The sequence below is a fragment of the Aspergillus nidulans genome, chromosome V (assembly GCF_000011425.1).
Source record: "Aspergillus nidulans FGSC A4 chromosome V".
NCBI lineage: Eukaryota > Fungi > Ascomycota > Eurotiomycetes > Eurotiales > Aspergillaceae > Aspergillus > Aspergillus nidulans.
The window spans coordinates 38857-59510 of NC_066261.1; the positions used below are offsets into that span (position 1 = coordinate 38857).

The 20654-nt window shown below is 49.0% G+C and overlaps 5 protein-coding genes across 5 annotated transcripts, besides 1 other annotated feature; 1 reads left to right on the top strand and 4 right to left on the bottom strand.

Moving 5' to 3' along the window:
* Nucleotides 1–20654: part of a sequence feature (contig 1.149 1..38673(1)) that runs on past the window's edge.
* ANIA_08301 (uncharacterized protein) lies at nucleotides 659–3404 on the bottom strand (the record flags this gene model as incomplete). Its single annotated transcript, XM_676478.1, has 10 exons — nucleotides 659–797; nucleotides 848–1029; nucleotides 1109–1466; nucleotides 1560–1663; nucleotides 1869–2080; nucleotides 2139–2400; nucleotides 2520–2837; nucleotides 2871–2933; nucleotides 2995–3166; nucleotides 3289–3404. 10 exons carry the CDS (start codon nucleotides 3402–3404, stop codon nucleotides 659–661), a joined length of 1926 nt encoding a protein of 641 aa, XP_681570.1.
* ANIA_08302 (uncharacterized protein) lies at nucleotides 4765–6685 on the bottom strand (the record flags this gene model as incomplete). The annotated part of the gene is made up of 2 exons (XM_676479.1): nucleotides 4765–6225; nucleotides 6290–6685. The coding sequence occupies 2 exons, from the start codon at nucleotides 6683–6685 to the stop codon at nucleotides 4765–4767; spliced, it is 1857 nt and encodes a 618-aa protein (XP_681571.1).
* ANIA_08303 (uncharacterized protein) lies at nucleotides 7122–9705 on the top strand (the record flags this gene model as incomplete). Its single annotated transcript, XM_676480.1, has 10 exons — nucleotides 7122–7540; nucleotides 7639–7798; nucleotides 7949–8030; nucleotides 8081–8137; nucleotides 8202–8293; nucleotides 8363–8680; nucleotides 8889–9093; nucleotides 9261–9330; nucleotides 9419–9519; nucleotides 9578–9705. The coding sequence occupies 10 exons, from the start codon at nucleotides 7122–7124 to the stop codon at nucleotides 9703–9705; spliced, it is 1632 nt and encodes a 543-aa protein (XP_681572.1).
* Nucleotides 9814–13657, bottom strand: ANIA_08304 (uncharacterized protein; the record flags this gene model as incomplete). Its single annotated transcript, XM_676481.1, has 4 exons — nucleotides 9814–11325; nucleotides 11438–12443; nucleotides 12513–13308; nucleotides 13375–13657. 4 exons carry the CDS (start codon nucleotides 13655–13657, stop codon nucleotides 9814–9816), a joined length of 3597 nt encoding a protein of 1198 aa, XP_681573.1.
* ANIA_08305 (uncharacterized protein) lies at nucleotides 19344–20267 on the bottom strand (the record flags this gene model as incomplete). Its single annotated transcript, XM_676482.1, has 2 exons — nucleotides 19344–19939; nucleotides 20240–20267. 2 exons carry the CDS (start codon nucleotides 20265–20267, stop codon nucleotides 19344–19346), a joined length of 624 nt encoding a protein of 207 aa, XP_681574.1.

Here is a 20654-nt window from a genome sequence, read left to right on the forward strand (position 1 = left end):
ATAGCTCCCAATATCTCTATAGCCATCGAATGACAGCTGACGATACAGTTGCCCGATCTGTCACAGTGCCGCGCGCCTAACACGCAATCCTCATTGCTTCTCCAGCATAGTAGTCGCCCCCAACCAGTCACCTCCGGCAGTCTGTCACAGACCCCTAACCCCGGGCCCCTTCGCCAATTGGTCACTTACAATAGCAACTGCTGTTTCAGTGCTCTAACAGAAACCGAACCGCAGGTTATATCTCTGCTCACCTGGACTCTTGTCATGTGATAAAGCAGGGCAAACGAATTGTAGGCCAAAAGCGAGGACGACAAGACGAACGTCGATCAACACTAATGCAGTTTATCCAGAGGCTCACTTGCGGTTTCATTGTCTGATCCGCTTGAGCATATTGGGTGGCCAATACGGCCTACTATCTAATGCCAGTTAAGTTGCGACGCCTGTCCGCGAGAACAAGCTTATTCCCAGAAAATGAAGACCTCTGCCTACTTTAGTCGTCATATAAACACCCTTTTCCACCCGCGACTTTTATGATTCCCTCATTAGTCGCCTTGGGAAATGATGCCCCCGCCCTGAGAGACAGAGCATCGTAATAACCCAATTCGAAAGGTCATGGCGTTGCGTATCAAGGCAGGTCAGATTGCGGCTCTGAAGGCTTCTACCAATCACCGTACAAGCCCCAATCCCGTCCCCTGACTCCGTGTAAGGGTGCTGCATCTTCGTCTGGGAATAGGGGTAGGTCTAGACCGCCTTTGGAAGAATTGATTCTTATATCAGGTCTGCATTGGATGTAATCCCTACAGATATTACTTACATACGTTCAGACACAAAATATAGGGGAACCTACCATATAATCTGGGCGTCCTTTCTGTTTTGAGACCGGAAATGCCAGCCGCCACAACCGTCAGAGTCTCTCCAGAGAAAGTCACACTCCAATCCCCACTCAAATCCATGGTCCTTAGGTGAGATCTGTCGATAAAAGAAAACAACGCTCTGGTCCTGGCGGCACTCGAGGACCATGGTGTCGCCCTTTATTTTCTCATCAATCGTTTGAACAGCCATACTTGCCACCACAAGGTGTTATAATTTAAGAAAGCATTCCACTTACATTCTCAACAAAGCACCATCCCGTCCTTTTCTCCCTCTCGGCATCATTGTAATACCAGACACTTGCTTGTATGGAGCACCATACCTTAGTGGAGCGTTTAACAGAGGGTGTTGATATGATCCGAACATTATGGAACAGAGTGATGGTTTCATCCAGCTCGTTCTGTACGTCATCATATTCAACGGGCGGTGTAGCAACGGTAGGCGCATCGAGTCTTTTCAACTCCTGCAGACCTGCCGAGTCAGACCAGAAATCACCATCGTCAGAATATCCATCGAAAATCCGCCGAGAACGAATCTTTGAGTCAATGCCACTCTCCAAGTCCTGGATCCGCCGAAAGATGGATCCGCAGACAGAGCTACTTCTTGTCAGTATGTCCATTAATCTATAAAGAAGACGAAGATGTGAAAGGCACTCAGATAAATTATTTTGTCGATGAAGTACTACTCACCATTGAATCGCATTAGAGGTCGACCCTGGGAAAGCGCTTTTACACGATGGGCAAGAGTCATCTTCAATCCCGTCATGCCAGAACACCATACACATTGCAATTGCCTGGCCGGGTCGAAAGATTGTGTCCCATTTCCTGGTGACATCGATATCACGGCACGTTCCCATATCAAATAGCGCGAACTATCCCCTCTCTATCATCTCTGCAGCGGGTCCGTAATCGCGAAAGTTGTCTTTCAATACAGCAATAAATGCCTAATATGCGATGTTATTAGCATATTTAGGGCAGCCGTGCCGGTTGTTCACGCACCTCGACCGAGCGGATAAATTCAAGATGAAAAGGAGTGACCCTGCCCAAGGCATCCATGAAATATACTGGCTGTTGCCTTTCAATCTGCACCTGCAAGCTTATGTACCGCGAGCGAGACTGGTGATATACGTTATCCTTGTTTCCAGAGCGCTTTCGTTTTAGAACAGCTCCACCATGCGACGTCCTCTGCGAGCTGGAGCAATATTTGAACCCTATAGGAGGTTAACCGCCGCTGGGCGCACACCTGAAAATAGCTGGATTACGACCTACCTAAATCAGAAGTTGTCACTACTTCCCCAGCTAGCTCTTGCCTCCAGCGACGAGCAAGGCGCGGATTGATTCTCATCATTCTGGCTCGTCGAGCTGAGTAGGCGCTGTATGCCTCCTCAGACCGAAACGCCTGCAACTTATTCACCAGCATACGGTATTCCTCCGTCCGCCCTCTGAATTTGTTTAGACCGAAATGGTCTGTTTCCATAAGCAAAGATTGCACGCCATCCAGTGTAGCAGAATCTCGGGGTACCAGTCTTTCCTTCACAAATTAGATGAGTTCCCCACCATAAAATCGCAGAAAAAGATAAACCTAACCTTTTCTCGGTTCATGTTCACTATTTTCCAGACATTAGAACACTGCGTCTCATAACAACAAACCATTTGCGGCATCAGTTCATGATCGATTGCCAGAAAATCAGTCATCAGACTGAAAAGCATCTCGTTTCCAGGTCTGAGGATTTCCAGTATGCGCTTTATAATATGGGCTTCACGTCGTTCGTTCTCGTTTTCCAGGCTATCAATTTGCTGTTGAGCGGCGGATAAGATTTGCCTGTTTGCTAACGCTCCGTGGGCGCCTCGAAATGGCACACCCATAAAGACTATACCTAAGGTGGCGCTAAAAATCCGAGCCCATTTATTTTGGTGAAGCTCGTCGTGGTATGCTGTCAACAGGCTCTGGCCGACCCGATCAATAGGCTGTCAATAGCAGCAGGGCAGAGGCATGCCTACCCTTGCTAGAACCAGCCCACCGACACAGTGCGCAATGAATAGGATAGGTCGGTCTTCAACACCCTGGGGGTTCTTTAGTACGAGGTCATGATCGGGTGATTCGCATGTCAGAATTTCCTCTCACCTTTCGAGCCCTTGCCAGACTGTCCAACAACCTATTGGCGACTTCAGCAGAAGTCACATCGCTCGGTCGCTGTCCCTTCCATTCGGACCGATAACCAAATATCATGACACGGGCCGGAGAAAGGTCCGTCAATAGCATATCTTCATCTCTCAGCCAGTTCACGATGCTTTTTCTATTAGGGTCCCAGTATGACCACGGGTGAAATGGGTGGGATCCGATGCCGTGGATCGCCACTATGCTTTTCAGGATATGAGAAACCATGCTCTTGGAGATGCAAGTGATTGTGATTCTTACTCTACTGGGTCTGAGCATAGAACTTCCGGGACTTCCAAAATATCAGTGCCCCTGTGTCCATCTCGAATGTCGTGGAGAACATTCAAGGCGAGGATGTCCACCGAGTCATCTGTCATCCTCTGCCCTTACTGATTCCCTCTTTCGTTAGAAGGATTTTATTCAGTGCATTCAACAACCACTATGAATCAATTTACTTACATTATTGACCCAGACGGGGAGGTGGTAATAATACTGCGCCATGCAAATTCTCCTTTTGCACAACTGGACGAGGCTAGAGATGTTGGCAGGGTCTCACATCCTCTTCCAAAAAATTATGGGATAATGTCCAATGTCCTGCCGAAAGTTTTGAATACCCAACAATAAGAATCGAAGAACCTGCCCCAGAGGTCGTCGATGAGCCAGTCCCAGAGGCCGCCGACGAACCGGTCCCAAAGGCCATCGATGAGTCAGTCCGAGAGACTGCAGAGGAACCAACCCCGTAGGCTGCCGAAGAAGAACCTGCCGCAGCCAAAGAACAACCATCCAAGAACCTAGTCGATCCTGAACTTATTTGTAGACCGCTGAACAAAAACTGCTTCCGCATCAAAGTCTCCGCGAAGCATTTAATACCAGCCTCAGCAGTGTTCAAGCAATGCTCACTGGTGGTTGGGTAGAGAGCATTACATATCTGCTAAAGGACTTAGTTGATTACTCGGAGAGTTGGGATATCAACGCGTTCATGATCCTACTTCAAATTATCTATTGCCAATCCCACGATATACCGCGGCAACTCGACCTTGAGTTACTTGCGGAAGTTGCTGTTCTAGCCGACTACTATGACTGCGGGGAAACTGTAGACATGCTGGCGGGAACATGTATTGAGGCTCTGAAGAAAGGTATTCCCACAGCATATTGCCGGGATTTATTATTTTGGTTATGGGTTTCCTGGTATTTCCGGCTCCCTTCTCAGTTCAAAGAAGCTACTTCAATTGCCATGTTATGGTGTGACAATGGGATTAGCAATCTAGGGCTTCCAATCCCGGAATATGTCACAAGTAAGGATTAGGAAACTGTTCATCCTTCCCGTGATTTGCTAGTAGCATTGTAGAATCGAAGAATGTCCGTAGGGAGGAAGCCATCGATAATCTCGTTAACCAACATCATGATACATGTAACACCCTCCTAAGCAGCGATCAAGGACGTAGCTTTATGTGCAGCTCGATCATGTATGGCGCACTTACACCTTAAATAGGTCCTCCACGCCTCGCAACTCGGTCTTTTGAAGGGACTCGAGATAGCATGCTGGTACTCTCATGGAGTGAGAGTAGTTATTCCAGATAGGACTGCTTTTTTTTTCTTGGAGGAAAGGAACGGCTTTAGCTTTATTCCCTGGGCTAAGAAATCTGAGACTTCAAGTCATTGTCAAGGAGCGTAACTACAAATCCAGCGCTGACGACAAAGACATACGAATACAAATCCGAGTCAAATGAGAGGATATCATCCCTCCTCGTACCTTGCCAGAATTCTCTGCAAGCCTTGTGCCACATCGTCGTACACCGCTTGCCGAAACTCTGCGTTGTTAAGGTCCTGACTCGCTGCATTGAAAGCGCAATATATGCACCGCCTTGTTATGTTATGCAGCTCTACGCCCCCCTCTTCGAGAGTCTGCTCCTGCCATTTCTGCGCGGTATTGAAATCCGTAAACTCATTATTCATGCCGTCCGGACCTAGGAACTGGTTGCGGAATGGCAGGGTCTCGATGCCCTTCCCAAACCAAAGCTCCATGATGATGATTCCGAGGGAAAGCAGCGAAGTCCTGGACTCTTGATATGAAGCAATCCCCGTGACGGCCTTTGGAGTGTTGGTTAGCGTCTCCGACGGGCCTGCAGGCTGCTCGATGGCGAAATGGCTGATAAGCACGGGGTGTTGAGTTTCGATAGTGCCCTGTTTCGTCTGAAATAGGTAGACGTCGTTCTTGCTCCACGTGTGTTTCAGCCACGGACCCGGCTGGAGCTGTAGAACAGCGCGAGCGAGAGTAAGCGCAATGCAGAGCCTCTCTTGACGAGGAATGATAGCCAACGGCGGAGCGGAGATAATCTGATGGACCGCGGCAATGGAATGTGATTCTGGTTGAGGGGTCATGTCTAGTAGCGTAGTGAGGGGGACCAGCTGGAGAATGCGCGAGGATGACAGGATCCCATCTGAGACGCCTACAGTACGAACAATATGGCAATTGTCTTCACCGTCATGTAGAAGCCCGAGGTACGGTTGGGTATCCTGTACAGAACCGAGCGAAGCACAGATGTCAAGGATCCGAACAGCGTCTTTTGGAATGCTGGAAGACGCCTCTGCTTCTTTTCGACTGCTAACAATCGAAACCTTCCGCCCGCGTTTCTCATGCTGTGGATCTGTGGTGCTTTTCGAGCGGACGCTGACTGCCGTTGAAGTGTCGTCGAAGCCTGGCTCCCATGCCTGGTTTTCGGAAGAAGGAGCACACGCCATTTCCACTTCCGCGGCGTACCTCATGCTGCTAGTACTGGAATGACTGGCCGTGTGAGCCCAGCGTCCGGAAATCAAAGGGAAGTAGACGTGTAGTTTTACCCCCTGGATAGAACTGCTGAGCCCAGACTCGATATTCTCACTGCCCCTGGAGAGAAGTAGCTCAACCGAGTGGGGAGCACGGCATGTGCACCGCAGTGCCCTCGCTATTGCCTTATGAAGACTTGCTGCTTGTAGGCGAAATTGATGGAAGACCCTGGGTAGGTTGGCCGTTCGTTTCTTTCTCATCGGTTCCAACCGGTCACTGTTTCCGAGCAGCCTTTTCGTGTCTTCATTGGATTTTTCGAGCTCACCCATCAGCTTCTGGCGACGCTTCTTGCCCAACGTGTACGTGAACCTTCGAAATTCGAATTCTAATCGAACGAAGCTTACCCCTGCCACTTGCAGCCGTTGGTGGTTCTGGCTATTATTAGTTCCACGATTCTTTACCTAACGGTTGACTCTTTTCTTCGATATCACGCACCTGGTCACCTGTAATATGCAACTTGCTCTCTAACTTCCCAAGCACAGTGTGAATGGACAAGATGATATCCATACAACAATCATACTCGTGTGCGCCAGATAACCGCTTTTTGAGCTTCCATTCCAGGTCCGGGTCCTTCCAGCCAGGGTTGTCTGGATCGTCAAGCATGCAGGCCATATCGTACTCCGAGTCGACGACGGAAGACAGTAGGTCCTCGATATTCTGGCGGAAGAATATCTTCTGCCGGCAGAGGGCGTTCATGAACACGGCGAACTCGGCACGGAACCGAATCCATTCTTTCATGGACTCGAAAGCGCCGCCATAATGTTCCAACCCGGATATGATCAGCGGGAAGCTCCCAAGGATCAGTCCTGCAACCTCGATGCCGGTAACCATCCCGCTACACAAAGTACTTCGCTTTCGTGGTGAAAAACAACGACATAAACAGAGGGGAGGATAGTGGAGCGGCTCAAGGACAAGAAGGGATGCCAAATCTGACGCCGAGCCTTTCGCTGAACACCACCTCCCAGCGCCAGCCCGTGATGATAGCGTTCAGCTTCGTTGGTTGGATGCGTGATGGTCTGATCCTACAAGGCTGGCTGTTTAGTGTCGAGCTTCTCTGAGCCCCATGTGCACCCCTCAATCTCAGCCGTGTAACTCACTGGTTACACGTGTCAAGTGCTTTGAAGACGGTCAGTTTCTGAGGGAGGGGTAAGCCCAAATAATAATGATTGCTTTTCCGTGTTCCATCAAATGTTTCCATGCTCGATCTTTCTGAGACACAGCATCCGCTTCCCACCTTGAATCACATTTTCTATTGAGCACTACCCCTATGAATTTCAAATATCTCTTTGGATATTCAGGCCAGGCCTCTGGAAACGCCTCGTGGGAAGCTAAAGCCAGCGCCAAACGAGCAGACACCCTCGCCAAGATTCCCGCAGAATGGCTTTTGCCCAAGGAGGATCTCGACAAGGCTGCGAATGAGCGGAATCTTACGGGGCCGTTTATCAACCAATATCTTTCCCCCGATGACATCGCCATCGTGGAACAGGGCAGTGTGCCTCTAGTTGAGAAAATGAGCGCGGGAAAACTCAGTGCGGTCCAGGTTACTCGGGCTTTCTGCAAGACAGCAGCAATTGCACATCAGATTGTGGGCATTTCTCTCTGTACCCCGGCCCAGCTCGAGGGGCTTTTCTCCCAGAGCCAGTCTTCTCATCATGCTTACGATGATAGAACAACTGCTTGCACGAGGTTTTCTTTGACCAAGCACTCGAGAGGGCGCAGGAGCTGGACAATCATCTCACGAGCCATGGGAGCGTGCTGGGGCCCCTACATGGATTACCCATTAGCTTAAAAGATCAGTTTCACGTAAAAGGCAATGCGACAAGCATGGGCTATATTGGCTGGATTGACACCTACGAGGGCAACCCGGACCCAAACCTCGTCTTCAACGTAAACAGCCAGGTTGTGACGGAACTTCTCGCTCTTGGTGCTGTCCTCTATTGCAAGGTCAGCAGCAACATGAACCTGAACCTGAACGAATGCGCCTACTGACAAGAATGCGTGCCAGACCAGCCTTCCTCAAACTCTGCTGGTGAGCCAATTTCTCCTCTAGACGTCATGGATGCCTCGTGAGAACCCAACCAACTTCTCTCGCAGTTCGGCGAAACTGTGAACAACATAATCGGCCGCACGTTGAACCCCATCAACCAGAATCTCTCATGTGGAGGCTCATCTGGAGGTGAGTTTGAATGATTTTCCCTGACACCCACTATTCTTACATGCGTCCAGGCGAAGGGGCGTTATCAGCCTTGCACGGTAGCTCTGTCGGCCTAGGCACAGACATAGGTAACTTTTCACTGTCAAGCAGCCTAGTACCTTATCATGAGAGTTAGAGAACTAATAACTACAGGTGGTTCTGTGCGCATTCCGGCCGGTTTCTGTGGGATATTCTCGCTCAAACCAACCCACAACCGCCTTTCCTACCGGGACGTGGCCAACGTTGTAAGTTAACCTCTTGCCTAGTCAAAGGAGAGCAAGCAAGCAGAAGAGCCATATTGATCAAACCACTAGATTCCCGGGCAAACGACCTATGCGTCTTCTGTCGGGGTACTGGGTAACACGATTGAAGCCATACATCTAGTCCTCAGCTCGCTCATCTCGACTGAGCCCTGGCTCCGAGACCCGAATGTTGCCTCTCTCCCGTGGCGCCAGAACATAGCAGATGAGACCCTCTCCCGAGCAGGCAAAGGAGGCCAATGCACTTCTGCTGGAGACAAGCAACCTCTAAAACTTGGGGTTCTCTGGACAGATGGAGTCGTGACCCCTCACCCGCCTGTGGCACGAGGCCTGCGTTTGACTGTCGACGCGGTGAAAAAAGCGGGCCACAGGGTACGCATTCAACTCGTCTCAGGGGGTTCTCGAAGAGAGCCAGTCTACATCTATATTCCGGATTACTGACAAAGTCCTTTCTCAGGTCGTAGACTGGACGCCCCCCTCCCAGGCAACGGCCAAAAGAGTCCATGTGAGCCCGCGCTCTTATCTCCCATTCACTGTCCCGGACAGCCTGAAGCACAAAAACAGCTAACCCGAGCATAAGGTCTCCTTTCTGAAAGCCGATGGCGGCCACGACATCAACCGCCAGCTCGATCTATCCGGGGAGCCATTGATCCCCCAACTCAGGGATTCATTCACTCTTCGAGATCCAATGTCTCTCCTCAAATACCAGGCCCTCACAATCGAGGGACGGGATTACGAAGCGGCTTATTCGGATTATTGGAACGAGACGGCCAATGCCGAAGACGGTATGCTCCTTTATCCATGCCGACCTTCCAAAGACTTCTGTAGATGGAGACCCACCAACATATCCGATACGATTCTCACTAGCCGGTTGCAGGACAGATAGTTGACGCCGTGATCATGCCCGTCGCACCACATGCAGCAGTCATACCAGGGAAATTTTATCATACAGGTAGACTACCCACTAGACGTCCCCTTCCTCCCGTCTTCCTTGCCTTGAACCCCCCAAGCGGGATGCGCGCGTGAGCAATTGGAGTGCTGTACAATTATTGACGAACCATATGGTCCTCGAGTAGCGTATACCGAGGCCATTAACTTGCTCGATTATAGCACTGTTGTCATACCCGTCACGAGAGCAGACAAGAACCAGGATCTAGCGGACCCGGACTATGCGCCGTTGAATGAACTTGACGCGAAGAATTGGGAGGCTTGTAAGTGTTCGCTATCGCGCGAGAGATTCGCAAGCCACCGCTGACACCTGGTACCTAGATGATGCGGATATCTACGATGGCGCCCCTGTCGGTGTGCAGATTGTCGCGAGAAAGTACGAAGAGGAGAAGATCTGGGCGATTGGGAAGCTGGTTTACGACTGCCTTCTTCAACAGGAGGCTCAGTGAAAACACATACACTTCTATGGACGGTCAACTTTGTTCTACGTCTTGTTTAAGAGATAGGGTAATCATAGCAAAATACTACGAGTGGCATGCCTTACCTCATATGATAGACTAAGCGCGAGCCACACCAGCACCACCACCATGTCCCTCTAGAATGCCAACAATATCCACCCAACCATGCTCCCTAGCAATCTCCAGTGCCGTTTTCTCCATCGGACTGCGCAGCTCCAAATTCGCCCCAGCCATAACGAGCAGTTTCACAACCTCAGCATGCCCGCCTTGACAGGCCACCATCAACGGCGTCCACCCGAGTGGATACGCCCTCTCAACCTCGGCACCGGCACCAGCACCAGCACCAGGATCCCGCAGGTCTCGGTCCTCCCCTTCACGCTCTATAATCTTCCGCGCCCATTCCCCCTCCGCAGGCGCCCTCGCATCAACCAGCAGAATCCGCACAATCTCCACATGCCCCGCCGCAGCCGCAAGTAACAGCGGCGTCTCATCATGCTGCGACCCAACCACGACATCAGCGCCATAGCCCAGCAGGAGCCTCACGCCCATCTCATCGCCCTTATAGCAGCAATGCATAAGCGGCGTCCAATCATGGGATGACCGCGACTCCGGGTCCGCGCCGCAGCGCAAAAGCGACGCCATGATCTCCGTCTGGCCGTGCTGGGCCGCCTCAGCGAGGGCGGCCCAGTGGTCCGGCGAGACATGGTTGGCGTCTGCCCCGCGCGAGAGCAGGAGATCCACGATTGGCTGGTTGTTGTCCGTCACGGCGTGCATGAGCGTGGTCCAGCCTTTGTTGTCGACGGCGTCGATGTTGGCGCCCATTTCGAGCAAATGGGTTATGATGGCTTGGTTTGACCGCGAGGCGGCGAGCATGAGCGGAGTGCGCCCGTCGTGTGCTTGGCTTTCGATGTCGGTGCCGTTGTGGAGGGTTTGCTTTACGCCCGCGAGATCGTTGGCGAAGACTGCGGACATTAGGTGGTTCCAGGTGGCTGTGTTCGGGGGCTGGGATTTCTTCACGGAGGAAGGAAACGGAGTGGATCGTGCTCCTGCGGTCTCCTTTTGCGTCTGGTCGTCTGGAAGGTCCTGTTTCCTGGACGCGGCGGCCTGCTGCCGTTCCTGATACTTGGAATATATCTCCTGGAAGTCTCTCGCTTTGCGCATGTCGGCTCCGTGCTGGATGAGGTAGTGCGCAATGCCGTCATACCCGGCATGAGCGGCTATGTCAAGAGCGGTTCTGTAGTCATTGTCAACTAGATTGACGTTGGCTTTCCGCTCCACGAGAATCTCCACTATATCCTGGCTCCCCTGGCCGACTGCCAGCATCAACGCGGTTGCGCCCAGTGCAGAGCGGATATCAATGACCTCCTGTGTGGACGCCAACCTGTCGATGGCTGTTAACAGCATGTTAAGGGCGTCGACATGTCCGGACTCTGCGGCGTAGTGGAGAAGCGTCTTGTTGGCGCCGTCGGAAATTTGCCGGACTATCGTTGGATGCTGCTCAAGGGTCTCCAGCAGGTAGCTGGCGTCGCCTTTCTGTATACCCCTTCGAGCCCTCTGAAATGGCGTATCGGCGCGTTGAATTGTATGCCCTGTGGCTGTGGTATCATGTTCCTGTATTGCGTTATAAGTCGTCGAAAACCCCCGGTACTTCATTCCCCTCTCTTGCTTCCAGTTCAAACTCGGTTCGGTCACGGGGCAAATAGGTTAGCATAGGTAGACGTACCGTTAAGCAATGCCTAAACCAGTTCCAGCCCCGCCTCGACTTGCGTAACAGCCTCCATGCCTGGCACGAGTCGCAGAAGGCCTCCCATGAGCCTGGCATGCCAACCACCTTCCGCACCGTCGACGGCCGCGGCAATGGCAGGCCATTGGACGCTAGCCCATGCATGTACGTTAAATGGATCTCATACGTTCCGTCCGGGATATTGACCCAGTGGCCGACATCGCAACGGCCGCAGTAGCCCTCCTTCGCGCCCCCGTAGCCACGTACCCAGCCGGGCGTAAAAAGGTCTCCCCCGAACATCGACTCTTCACGCCGGGGCACAAGGTCCGGATCTTCACTGTCAAAGTCCGCCGCCGCTGGGGTAAAGTCGTGCGGAGGTTGCCAGCCCAGTGCTAGAGCCGGCGCAGAGTCCAGGATGTGGGGTGGTGAGGCCTCCTCTTCCAGCGAAAGCGCCGCGAGGGCCTTCCCCATCGAGTCGATCGTCGCCGCTTCTAACAGTTTTTGAGCCTTTTCGTCGCCCTTGCCTTCTATGCCACCTGCATCGGGGGGCTCGACCTCGTCGTCGTCTTCTTCGATCCGAGGCTCATCGTATAGCCGAGGATAGTCCTTAGGTAAAGCAAACAGCGCGAGGTGCTCCATGTGTCGCGCGATATGGTTTCTCAACTTGTTCGGCTGGAGGAGGACTTCCCTCTGGGCTCGTAGTTTGACGTTCAACTTTGTCTGGTAGTTGCACAGGGGACATGCAGCGGCCGAGATCCGCTGCAGTGGCTGGTTTGCGAGCGCCACCAGTGCCTCTTTTCCGACACAGCTGCTATGGAATTCGTTGGCGTGCCCTTCAAAATCCCGCAACGTCGGCAGGGAAGTATCGTCGCATAGGGGGCAGAGCCATTGCCGTCGGTGGACTTCCATCTCGTGGTTGAACCACTGGTGCCGAGACTCGAACAGCGGCTCGGGGCAGTTAGGGAATGTGCATACGTACGATGCGAGGTCCGAATGGACGTGTTTCCTTGTGATATCAGTTCCGTTTTAGTCCATAGTGACATCGGATTGATTAGGGTCTTTGCTCCTGACTTACACCCATGACCTGAGACTCTCGATAGTGATGATTGTGAAACAGAACGGGCACTCGAAGGGATTGCCGTCCGCTGAACCCGCTGGTGGCCGGGGCAGCAACATGTGCTCGTTGTCTAGTTCCGACGAGGATGACGCTGAATAGGATGTTTCGGATCCCTCATCTCGGCCACGATCTTCACCACGGGTGGCATGCGATTCCTGGTAGAAAGTCGTTGCCTCGGTCTCTTCCCAGTCCCCTGGTGCAGATGGTGTGGGACGGTGAGAGGAGATAGGGATAGAGAAGCCAGGCACGCTAGAATCAACCTCGGTCTGTGCTAGTTCGTGTTGATCCCTCAATATCCCGCCGCCGGGCTCGGCAGCAGCAGCAGTGGCAAGGCGCTGATGATGTCGCTTTCGATACGCAAGCCACTGTCGCCTCTGGGCGTTCGCTCTGCCCAGCCGCTCAATCAGGGGTCTGTTCTGGGCTGCGTACGGGAACACGGCTTCCACATGTGCAATGTCGAAACTCGTATCGTACTGTTTTTCCTTTGAGGATCGTGCGAATTTGGCCCGCCGCGTGGATCGGTGGATCACGATAGATAGCTTCAGGAGACTCGCGACGGTGTCTTGGATAATCAGAACAAGCTGGGCAGACTCTGTTACTAGGATGCGAGGCTGTTCGCTCTTTCGTGTTCTGCTCTGTGATGCGGACTCGGGTTCAGATCCCGAGCTGTCGCTTTCGAAGTCTTCCCCAGGATTATCGTCGTCTTCGTAGTACCATGTTTCTTGCACTTTTTCTCCGGCGACGAGCGGGTACACTATAAATTCCAGAAAGTCAGTTCTGTGGTCTCGAAGGCGCACCTCGCTGGATGCAAGAGACTCACGGTCCGTCAACGCGGCGAGAAGCTCGGTGAGAAGCCTCAAAACCTCCATACGCAGCTCGCTGTTCCGCAGGCGGTGGTCCAGAGACGACTTCTCTCGCTGCAGTGCGCCCAAATTGGCCGCCCACATGCGAAATCGTGCGAACAGATCGAGGAAGTCATGAGCCTCGAAGCCTTCTGGGAGAGGCGCCCCCGAGAGAGTGAACTTGCTCCGGGTGCATGAGAACCTGCTCCAGCATTGCGAGGAGAGCTCTGCTATGATTGGGGAATCCTGTAGAGTCGCCATCTACTCGCCGCAGCAGAACGTAGACTTTGACGCCTAGGAATTTAGGCATAGGCGCCGGGTCTTCTCAGCGGTGGGAGCCTCAACCCCTCGTCCTCTACCCCTCTTCTTCGGACCTGGTCTCAGCCTTGCGGCCAATTTCTTGTGCATGCAGATGGGCAGCCGAGGCCAGCCGAATCCGTCTTATTGGTTAGAATGGATTATTCAGTGTCCTTGGTGATTACCTGATCCTGTCTCCGTAGAGCAGCGCCATTCTGATGGCGGTTGGGGTGGAATATGGCATCCAGGTGGGTGAAATTACCTAGGTGTTGATGGTATATACTAAGGTACGCTTCAACCTTCCAAGCACAGAAGGAGAAATAAACGATCATAACCCTGTTCTGCAAAGTGTCAAAGTTACTCGTATAAATCGTCTCATAGAATGCCTAATCTGATTCGCGGTGCATTTTGCAAGTATACCTATTAGCTGTTGTAAGCTCTTTACCAACTTTTGGTATTACTCTTTTCCTGAACATTACCACTGATAAAATATTCAAATTAGGGTACTTATTCTAATAAACCACGGAACTATAGAATAGACAGAAAAGAGCCTAGATAATATATCAAAGTTAAGTAAGAAAAGATCAGCTTACCAAACTACACCTCTCGGCAACCCAGCGGGCTGCGCCGCCGGTCTCTGGGTCGGTCCATAATATCCAGGACCCAATGGATTATTTAGAGGTCCAACCAACCGAGTTCTTGGGTTTCAGGGCGGGTTGGGGCGTGTTTCGTGGGCCGCGTTTAACAAGTCTATGAAATATAGAGGTGACCTGCTCGTTGTTTGGCCTACTCGCTCACAGGATACAGGATACGTTAGTTATAATAGACCATATCTGCTATGTAAACTGACCTATCTACTGTTATCAAGAACCTACTTTTGAAGCCTTTGAAAACTATAAATTGCCTATACAGATCGTAGGTAGGAGATCAAGACCTTCAATACACTCATTCGTTACAGATATCAACCACATGACCAAAGTCGACGCTAATAACCGCCTCGACAGCCAACAGAACCCCCTGTCAACTTAGAAATATGACTGTCTAAGACTAATCTGGTAGTCATGACGCCTTGGCTTAGCGGTATATTTTCCCGACGCCCCTACTAGTGGAAGACCTACTAGTGGAAGATTGCTTAACCCACGCCGAGTCCATAACACACGACTTCGACTCGAACCTCTTCTTTCCGCAGCCATCGAGGTTCTGCGCAACGGTAACCATCCTAAAGGGTCCCTTTTCTCCTGCGCTGCGGTGCGGCGAGCCTCGCCAACACATGGTCAAGTTACAGGCAGCACTATCCACCTACACTGAACCCCCAAATCCACACAGGCGGTGCCCTCTCACGAACATCGACGATACCCTCTCTGAAGATGAATATGGGCCAGCACAACTAAAGAAAGGCGGGTCCCGTTGGGGATTTGCCCTGTACCGATGCACGTAGACGACGAGTACAATTCTAACTGGAAGCGCATGCTCGACCCCATTAACGCCAAGGTCTTGCAATGTCTAGAGGCTGAAGAGCGACGTCACATCAGGTCTGAGAGCACTTCGTCCTCTGGGCCCAAAACGAACTCGCCCGCATGCCGCTGGCCTGAGTGCCTCGCCCTCAAAACTGTTCTTGCTCTTGCTTCGGCACCGGCCATATGCTACGACAGTTACGGCCATATAACTATGCAAAAGTTCCGACTATCTAATTCGATCAAAACGTTTGCCAATCTTTTGATTCACCTATGCCTTATCCTGCCCGTGGGAATCTACTCTACATCGAGAAGAATAGGATGCAGTAGCAGACCCAAACTTGAGGCTTTATTGCAGGCAAAAAACTTGTCTATATTGCGATTGGCCTGAAGAAAGGTTAGCGCAGCTTTGATGCCAATAAGATTATTATTGATCTTCATCCGCCAACAGCACCAGGAACAACTACACACGACCTTACGCCCGATATCCCCTGCATGGACGAGTCAATGAGGCAACCTGAGAGAGTCATTAATCATTAATTATTATGGTTATTGATACGAATATATCATGTTGAGCCTCGTGTCACGTGCCACGTGATCTGTATGGCATGATCTCTGGCCCCTGGCCTGATCCCTCGAGGAGTTGTACATTGAAGAAGTGACAACTATCGTCATCAAGATAGAGAATCAATCGTCATATGGCATCCTATCCTTAGTAGGCTACGTTCGTGTAGTTGATGCAGCTTCCTTCTACCCTTTTCCCTTTGAGCATTCATAACAATATTTGATACTGTGGATGTTTGGGGTGGTTATATAATCAATATCCGTAGTGAACGATTTCATTGAAGGTCTTGATCTCCTAACTACGATCTGTATAGGCAATTTATACCTTTTCCAAGGCTTCAAAAAAAAAAGGTTCTTGCTTATGCAGGAGATATCCTTGCCATATAAACAGTATAAGGTGTTAAACAGATATCCCTGCCATATAAACAGTGTAAAGCATTAAACAGACAGGCAAACAAACAAGGTGCTGAATATTGATTAGTAAGGAGGAACCTCCTCCAGTTGACATACCCCCTCAGTGTATCAAGAGTCCTTCAGTTTCCTTCTTGGGATTGGATGAGGTCTTTCACGTCTACTAGGTTGAGCATCCTAACAAATTCTTGGTGTTTTTGGATTATAAGGCTCTTAGTAAGGCCATCTGCAATCATCTGGTTGGTAGGTATCTATTTAATATGGAGTTGGCCTTCCTGAACCTCTTGACAAAGCCAGGATCTATATATATTGACATAACAGAGCTTAGATTGTTGCTTGATATTTTTGGAGGTAAGCAAGTTAATGGTCTGTTGGTTGTTACAGTATACTGCTATCTGATGTTGCAGATCAAAACCCATGGTTCTGAATACCCTTTTCTACCAGTGTATTGCCTTTGCTGCATTAGATAAAGCTAGATATTCAGCTTTAGTTGTTGAAGTTGTAACTGTGTGTTGTTTTCTAGATTTCTATTTAATCAGGCTATTATATAGCTTACAAAGGTATCCTGCAGAGCTTTGCTGGTCAGGTCAGTCAGCAAATACTATATCAGAGGCTAACATGACAACTTCCTTGCCAGTATTATTGCCTGAGTATTTAATTGCCAGAAAATATGTTGTATATAGGTATATAATAACCCTGTTTGCAGCCTGAATATAGTCTAGTAAAAGATTTGTTAAGGCTTCAGATAATCAGCTAACAGTATATATAATATCTGCTTATATTAGAACTGCAGGGTACTATATAGAGCCAATTTTTGTTTAATATTCTTTGATCTGAGCTTCTGTTGCTTGGTGTTTGTTTAGAGAGAGGTTATATAAGCTTGCCAATAGTGTTTCTGGCCATTTTATAAGGCTGTTTAGGTGAAAATATGCTGCAAGATACTTAATATAGAAGTCCTGGCAGAGCCAGAGCTTCTTGTTGGGCCTATCTCTGAGCACTCTTACCCCTAAGAACCATCCTACTTTTCCTATATACTGAAGCTTGTATTGCTTTGCCAGTTCATCTTTGAAGCACTTAGCTGCCTCTCTGGCTGCTGGTATTGTTAGGTTGATAATAATAATATTATCAATATATACCAGAACAATCATATACTTATTTAAAAAGAGGCATTCTTCTTCCAGAACTGGTAAAAGTCCAAACTTTATAAGTATTATTTTCAGGTCGTGCTGCTAAAGCTATCCAGACTTCCTGAGCCTATATAGTACTTTTCTAACCTTCTATATCTTTCCAGGTACTTTAAAGCCATCTGGTATTTATATATAGATAGGCATATCAAGCAAGGAATTGAGGTATATATTAATAGCATCTTTCTGGTCTATATCCAGGTCAAAGGCTGCTATTAAAGCCATGACTACTCTAAATACTCTTGCTAAAGCAGTTATAGCATAGTTATTAGCAATATAATCCTTTTCAAGATCTCCCCTTATGCAGATACATGCCTTTGCCTTTGTAAAGTAACTATCCTTATTAAACTTGTATATAAATACCTATTTGAGTAGCAGGATCTGCTTCCCTGCTGCCTCCTCTTGTTTAACAGGTATAAATACTTCTTTTATCTCTAATCCTCTAATTTCTAGGCGCGCTGCTGCTATAAATTTATTCTTCAGCAGATACTATAGTAAATCAAACTAGTTCTTCAGTAGTTTAGGAAGCTTGCTGCGATGCTATTATTTCTTGCTCTCTTCTGCAGTATTTAGTGCTATAGTAAATATATATTTGACCCTTTCTAGCTCTTTGATAAATAGTGTTTTGATGGCTGTATAGGCCTGGTAATCTGCTTAATCTTTTCAAGGACAAGTCTACCATCTTCCTTCTATTATATTTGCTATATCAAGCCTGTCCAGATACTGTCTTCCTAATCTCCTACCCCCTGATCTTGATAAGGCTTGTAAATCAAGATTATCTATACCCTCTAAGGTATTAGGGAGATTTGCAGTCTCTCTGCTTGCCTGATTCTAATCTTCTTAGAGCAATTTAAGGAGATAATCAGCTTAGTAAGTCCTCTCTTTCTTATTCTGCAGATTCTGACTATTCTTCTGCTTCTATAAAGGCTCCTGGCATCTAATTCAAGCCAGAATTGCCTAAGTTCAGTGTTCTATCAGGTGTAGGTAATAGCAGAGGCAAAGACAGTATAGTTTTTCTGGCAGAATACCTATATTTCTCTGTATCTTCCTTTTGTGGTTCCTCAACACCAGCTTCTCCTATCTCAGTCAATTTTTCATTATTTCTAATGCTCTGCTTATTGGGAGATTCTGCTTGTATTGTACTAGGTATTATATATTCAGGGAGAGCTTAATATCTATATTAATTACTTCCCTATTAGCCCTGCCAGGTAATATCTATATCTCCACTGGTAGTATAGGTAAGCTAACACTTAACTCATCCTCTATAAAAGGATCTGATGGATTGTATAGCCTTGTTTTATCAAACTTGATATCTCTTGCTGTCTCAACTCGCTGCTTCTTTAGGTTCCATATAAACCATATATTAGAGGCTATATAGCCTACTAGAACATCTTGGTAAGCTCTTAGAGCTATTTTTACACCTTTTTCTTACTACTGATGTGTATAAGATATGCAACCAATCAGGTAGAAATTAGCTAGATTTGGCTTTTTTCCTGTAAGCATCTCCTATAGCATTTTCTATCCTATAGCTCTTATAGGTGTTCTGTTGACAATATTTGCAACTAAAGCAATAATCCAGGGCCAAAGGTCTTGCAGTAAGCAGGCACCTATTAGAACCTGCCTTGCCTTTATAATAAGAAGATATCTGTTAAGGGACGTATTTAGATGGATCTTCCTATCTAGACGTGCCGTACGTACAAGAAGGAATCGCTAAAGAAGAAATGAGAAAGAAGGATTGTTGTTGCAAGGAAGTCTTGTAGGTGGCTCACCGCCTTCAGGACAGCGCAGGCCTTGGCCGAGTCACTAAGGTCTAAGGTCCTTGTATAGGCAAAGGACCCATAACAGTACCCCCCCCTCCCTCTATGTAGGAAGTACAGGTCACAGGGTAGGTCATGTTGCTTTAGCCTTTATATATGCATCTCTGTTTAGTGAGCCGTCCTGAAGTCTATATTGTTTTGTATGATCCAGCCACTCATCCAGAGCTTGTACTTCCTCCAAAGCTGTGGCAGCTTCCCAGGTTGGCTGAGCATAGCCTGACTATTTCACTAGGTATTCCAGCCGGTGACCTCTCCCGTATCTCCTGCGATGTTCGTCCAGGATTTTCTCTACCATGTATTCTTCCTCACCGTTCACCATGATGCTAGGGGGCTGGCTATCATCATTCTTCTGGGAAGGAAGTGGATCTGATGAAGCCAGCCGAAGCAGGTCCACATGGAAGACTGGATGGATCCCTGGGGGCGTATTCAGCGGTACAGCATGACTGCCCACCAGGCCTATAACCTTATACTTGGCGTTCTTCCAGTCAAGTTTCTTACTGGGTCGGTCCGTACGGATGTTCTTCAGACTTAGCCAGACCTTATCTCCTACTTGGTAGTTTGTGGCCGGGCTCCTGTGTTTATTAGCCTGATTCTCTGTATTCTGTTGGGAATAGGCCATGGAGGCTTGAGCCCAGTCTAGGGCTTCCTTAACTTTCTGTACGATGGCTTCCCCTTTCTGGATAGGACTCTTGGTTGGTTCTTCAGCTAGATGCTCTACCTCCTTGGTAGGGGTAAATGGGCTGAGGTTGTACCTATGGCTTAGATAGAAGGGGCTGACCCCTGTTGCTGTTGATGTACGGCTATTAATTGCTAGCTCTGCAAGTAGAAGTAGCCTGTTCTAGTCCTTCTGGTCATAGCAGGTATACATGCAGAGGTAGGTTTCTACTGTACTGTTTATTCTCTCTGTTGATCTATTAGTCTGAGGATAATAGGCTGTAGATAGCCGGTGGTTGATCCCTGTCAGGGTACATATGCGGGCCCATGTATTACTTGTAAACTGGCTTCCCCTGTCTGAGGTAATAGCCTTCAGGATCCCGTGTTTGCTTATAAGTACTTGTATGAGTGCCCAGGCCATACTCTCAGAGTCAGTTTCTGACATTCCTTCTAGTATCACACCTTTGGTTAATTGGTCTGTGATAACCATGATGTTTGTACAACCTTTGCTCTCTGGTAGGTCTGTAATGAAATCTATTAAAACCTCCTGCCAGGGATGATTAGGCACAGGGAGGGGCTTTAATAGCCCCCTTCTCTGGTCTCTCCAAGACTTGGTCCTCCTACATATATCACAGTTCCGGACGAATCTTCTGATATCCCGGGACATGTTAGGCCAGAAGTATTCACAGCTAACCAGTAAATATGTTTGCTCTTGGCCAGGATGTCCTGTCAATATAGAGTCATGTGCAGCCTGAATTATACTTATACAGAGCTGTTTACTATCAGGCACCTACCTCCTCCCATGGAAGAGGATATGGTCTTGGGCGTCCAGCTGGCATTCTGAGATTCTGACTTTCAATTATAGGTATAGAGGAAA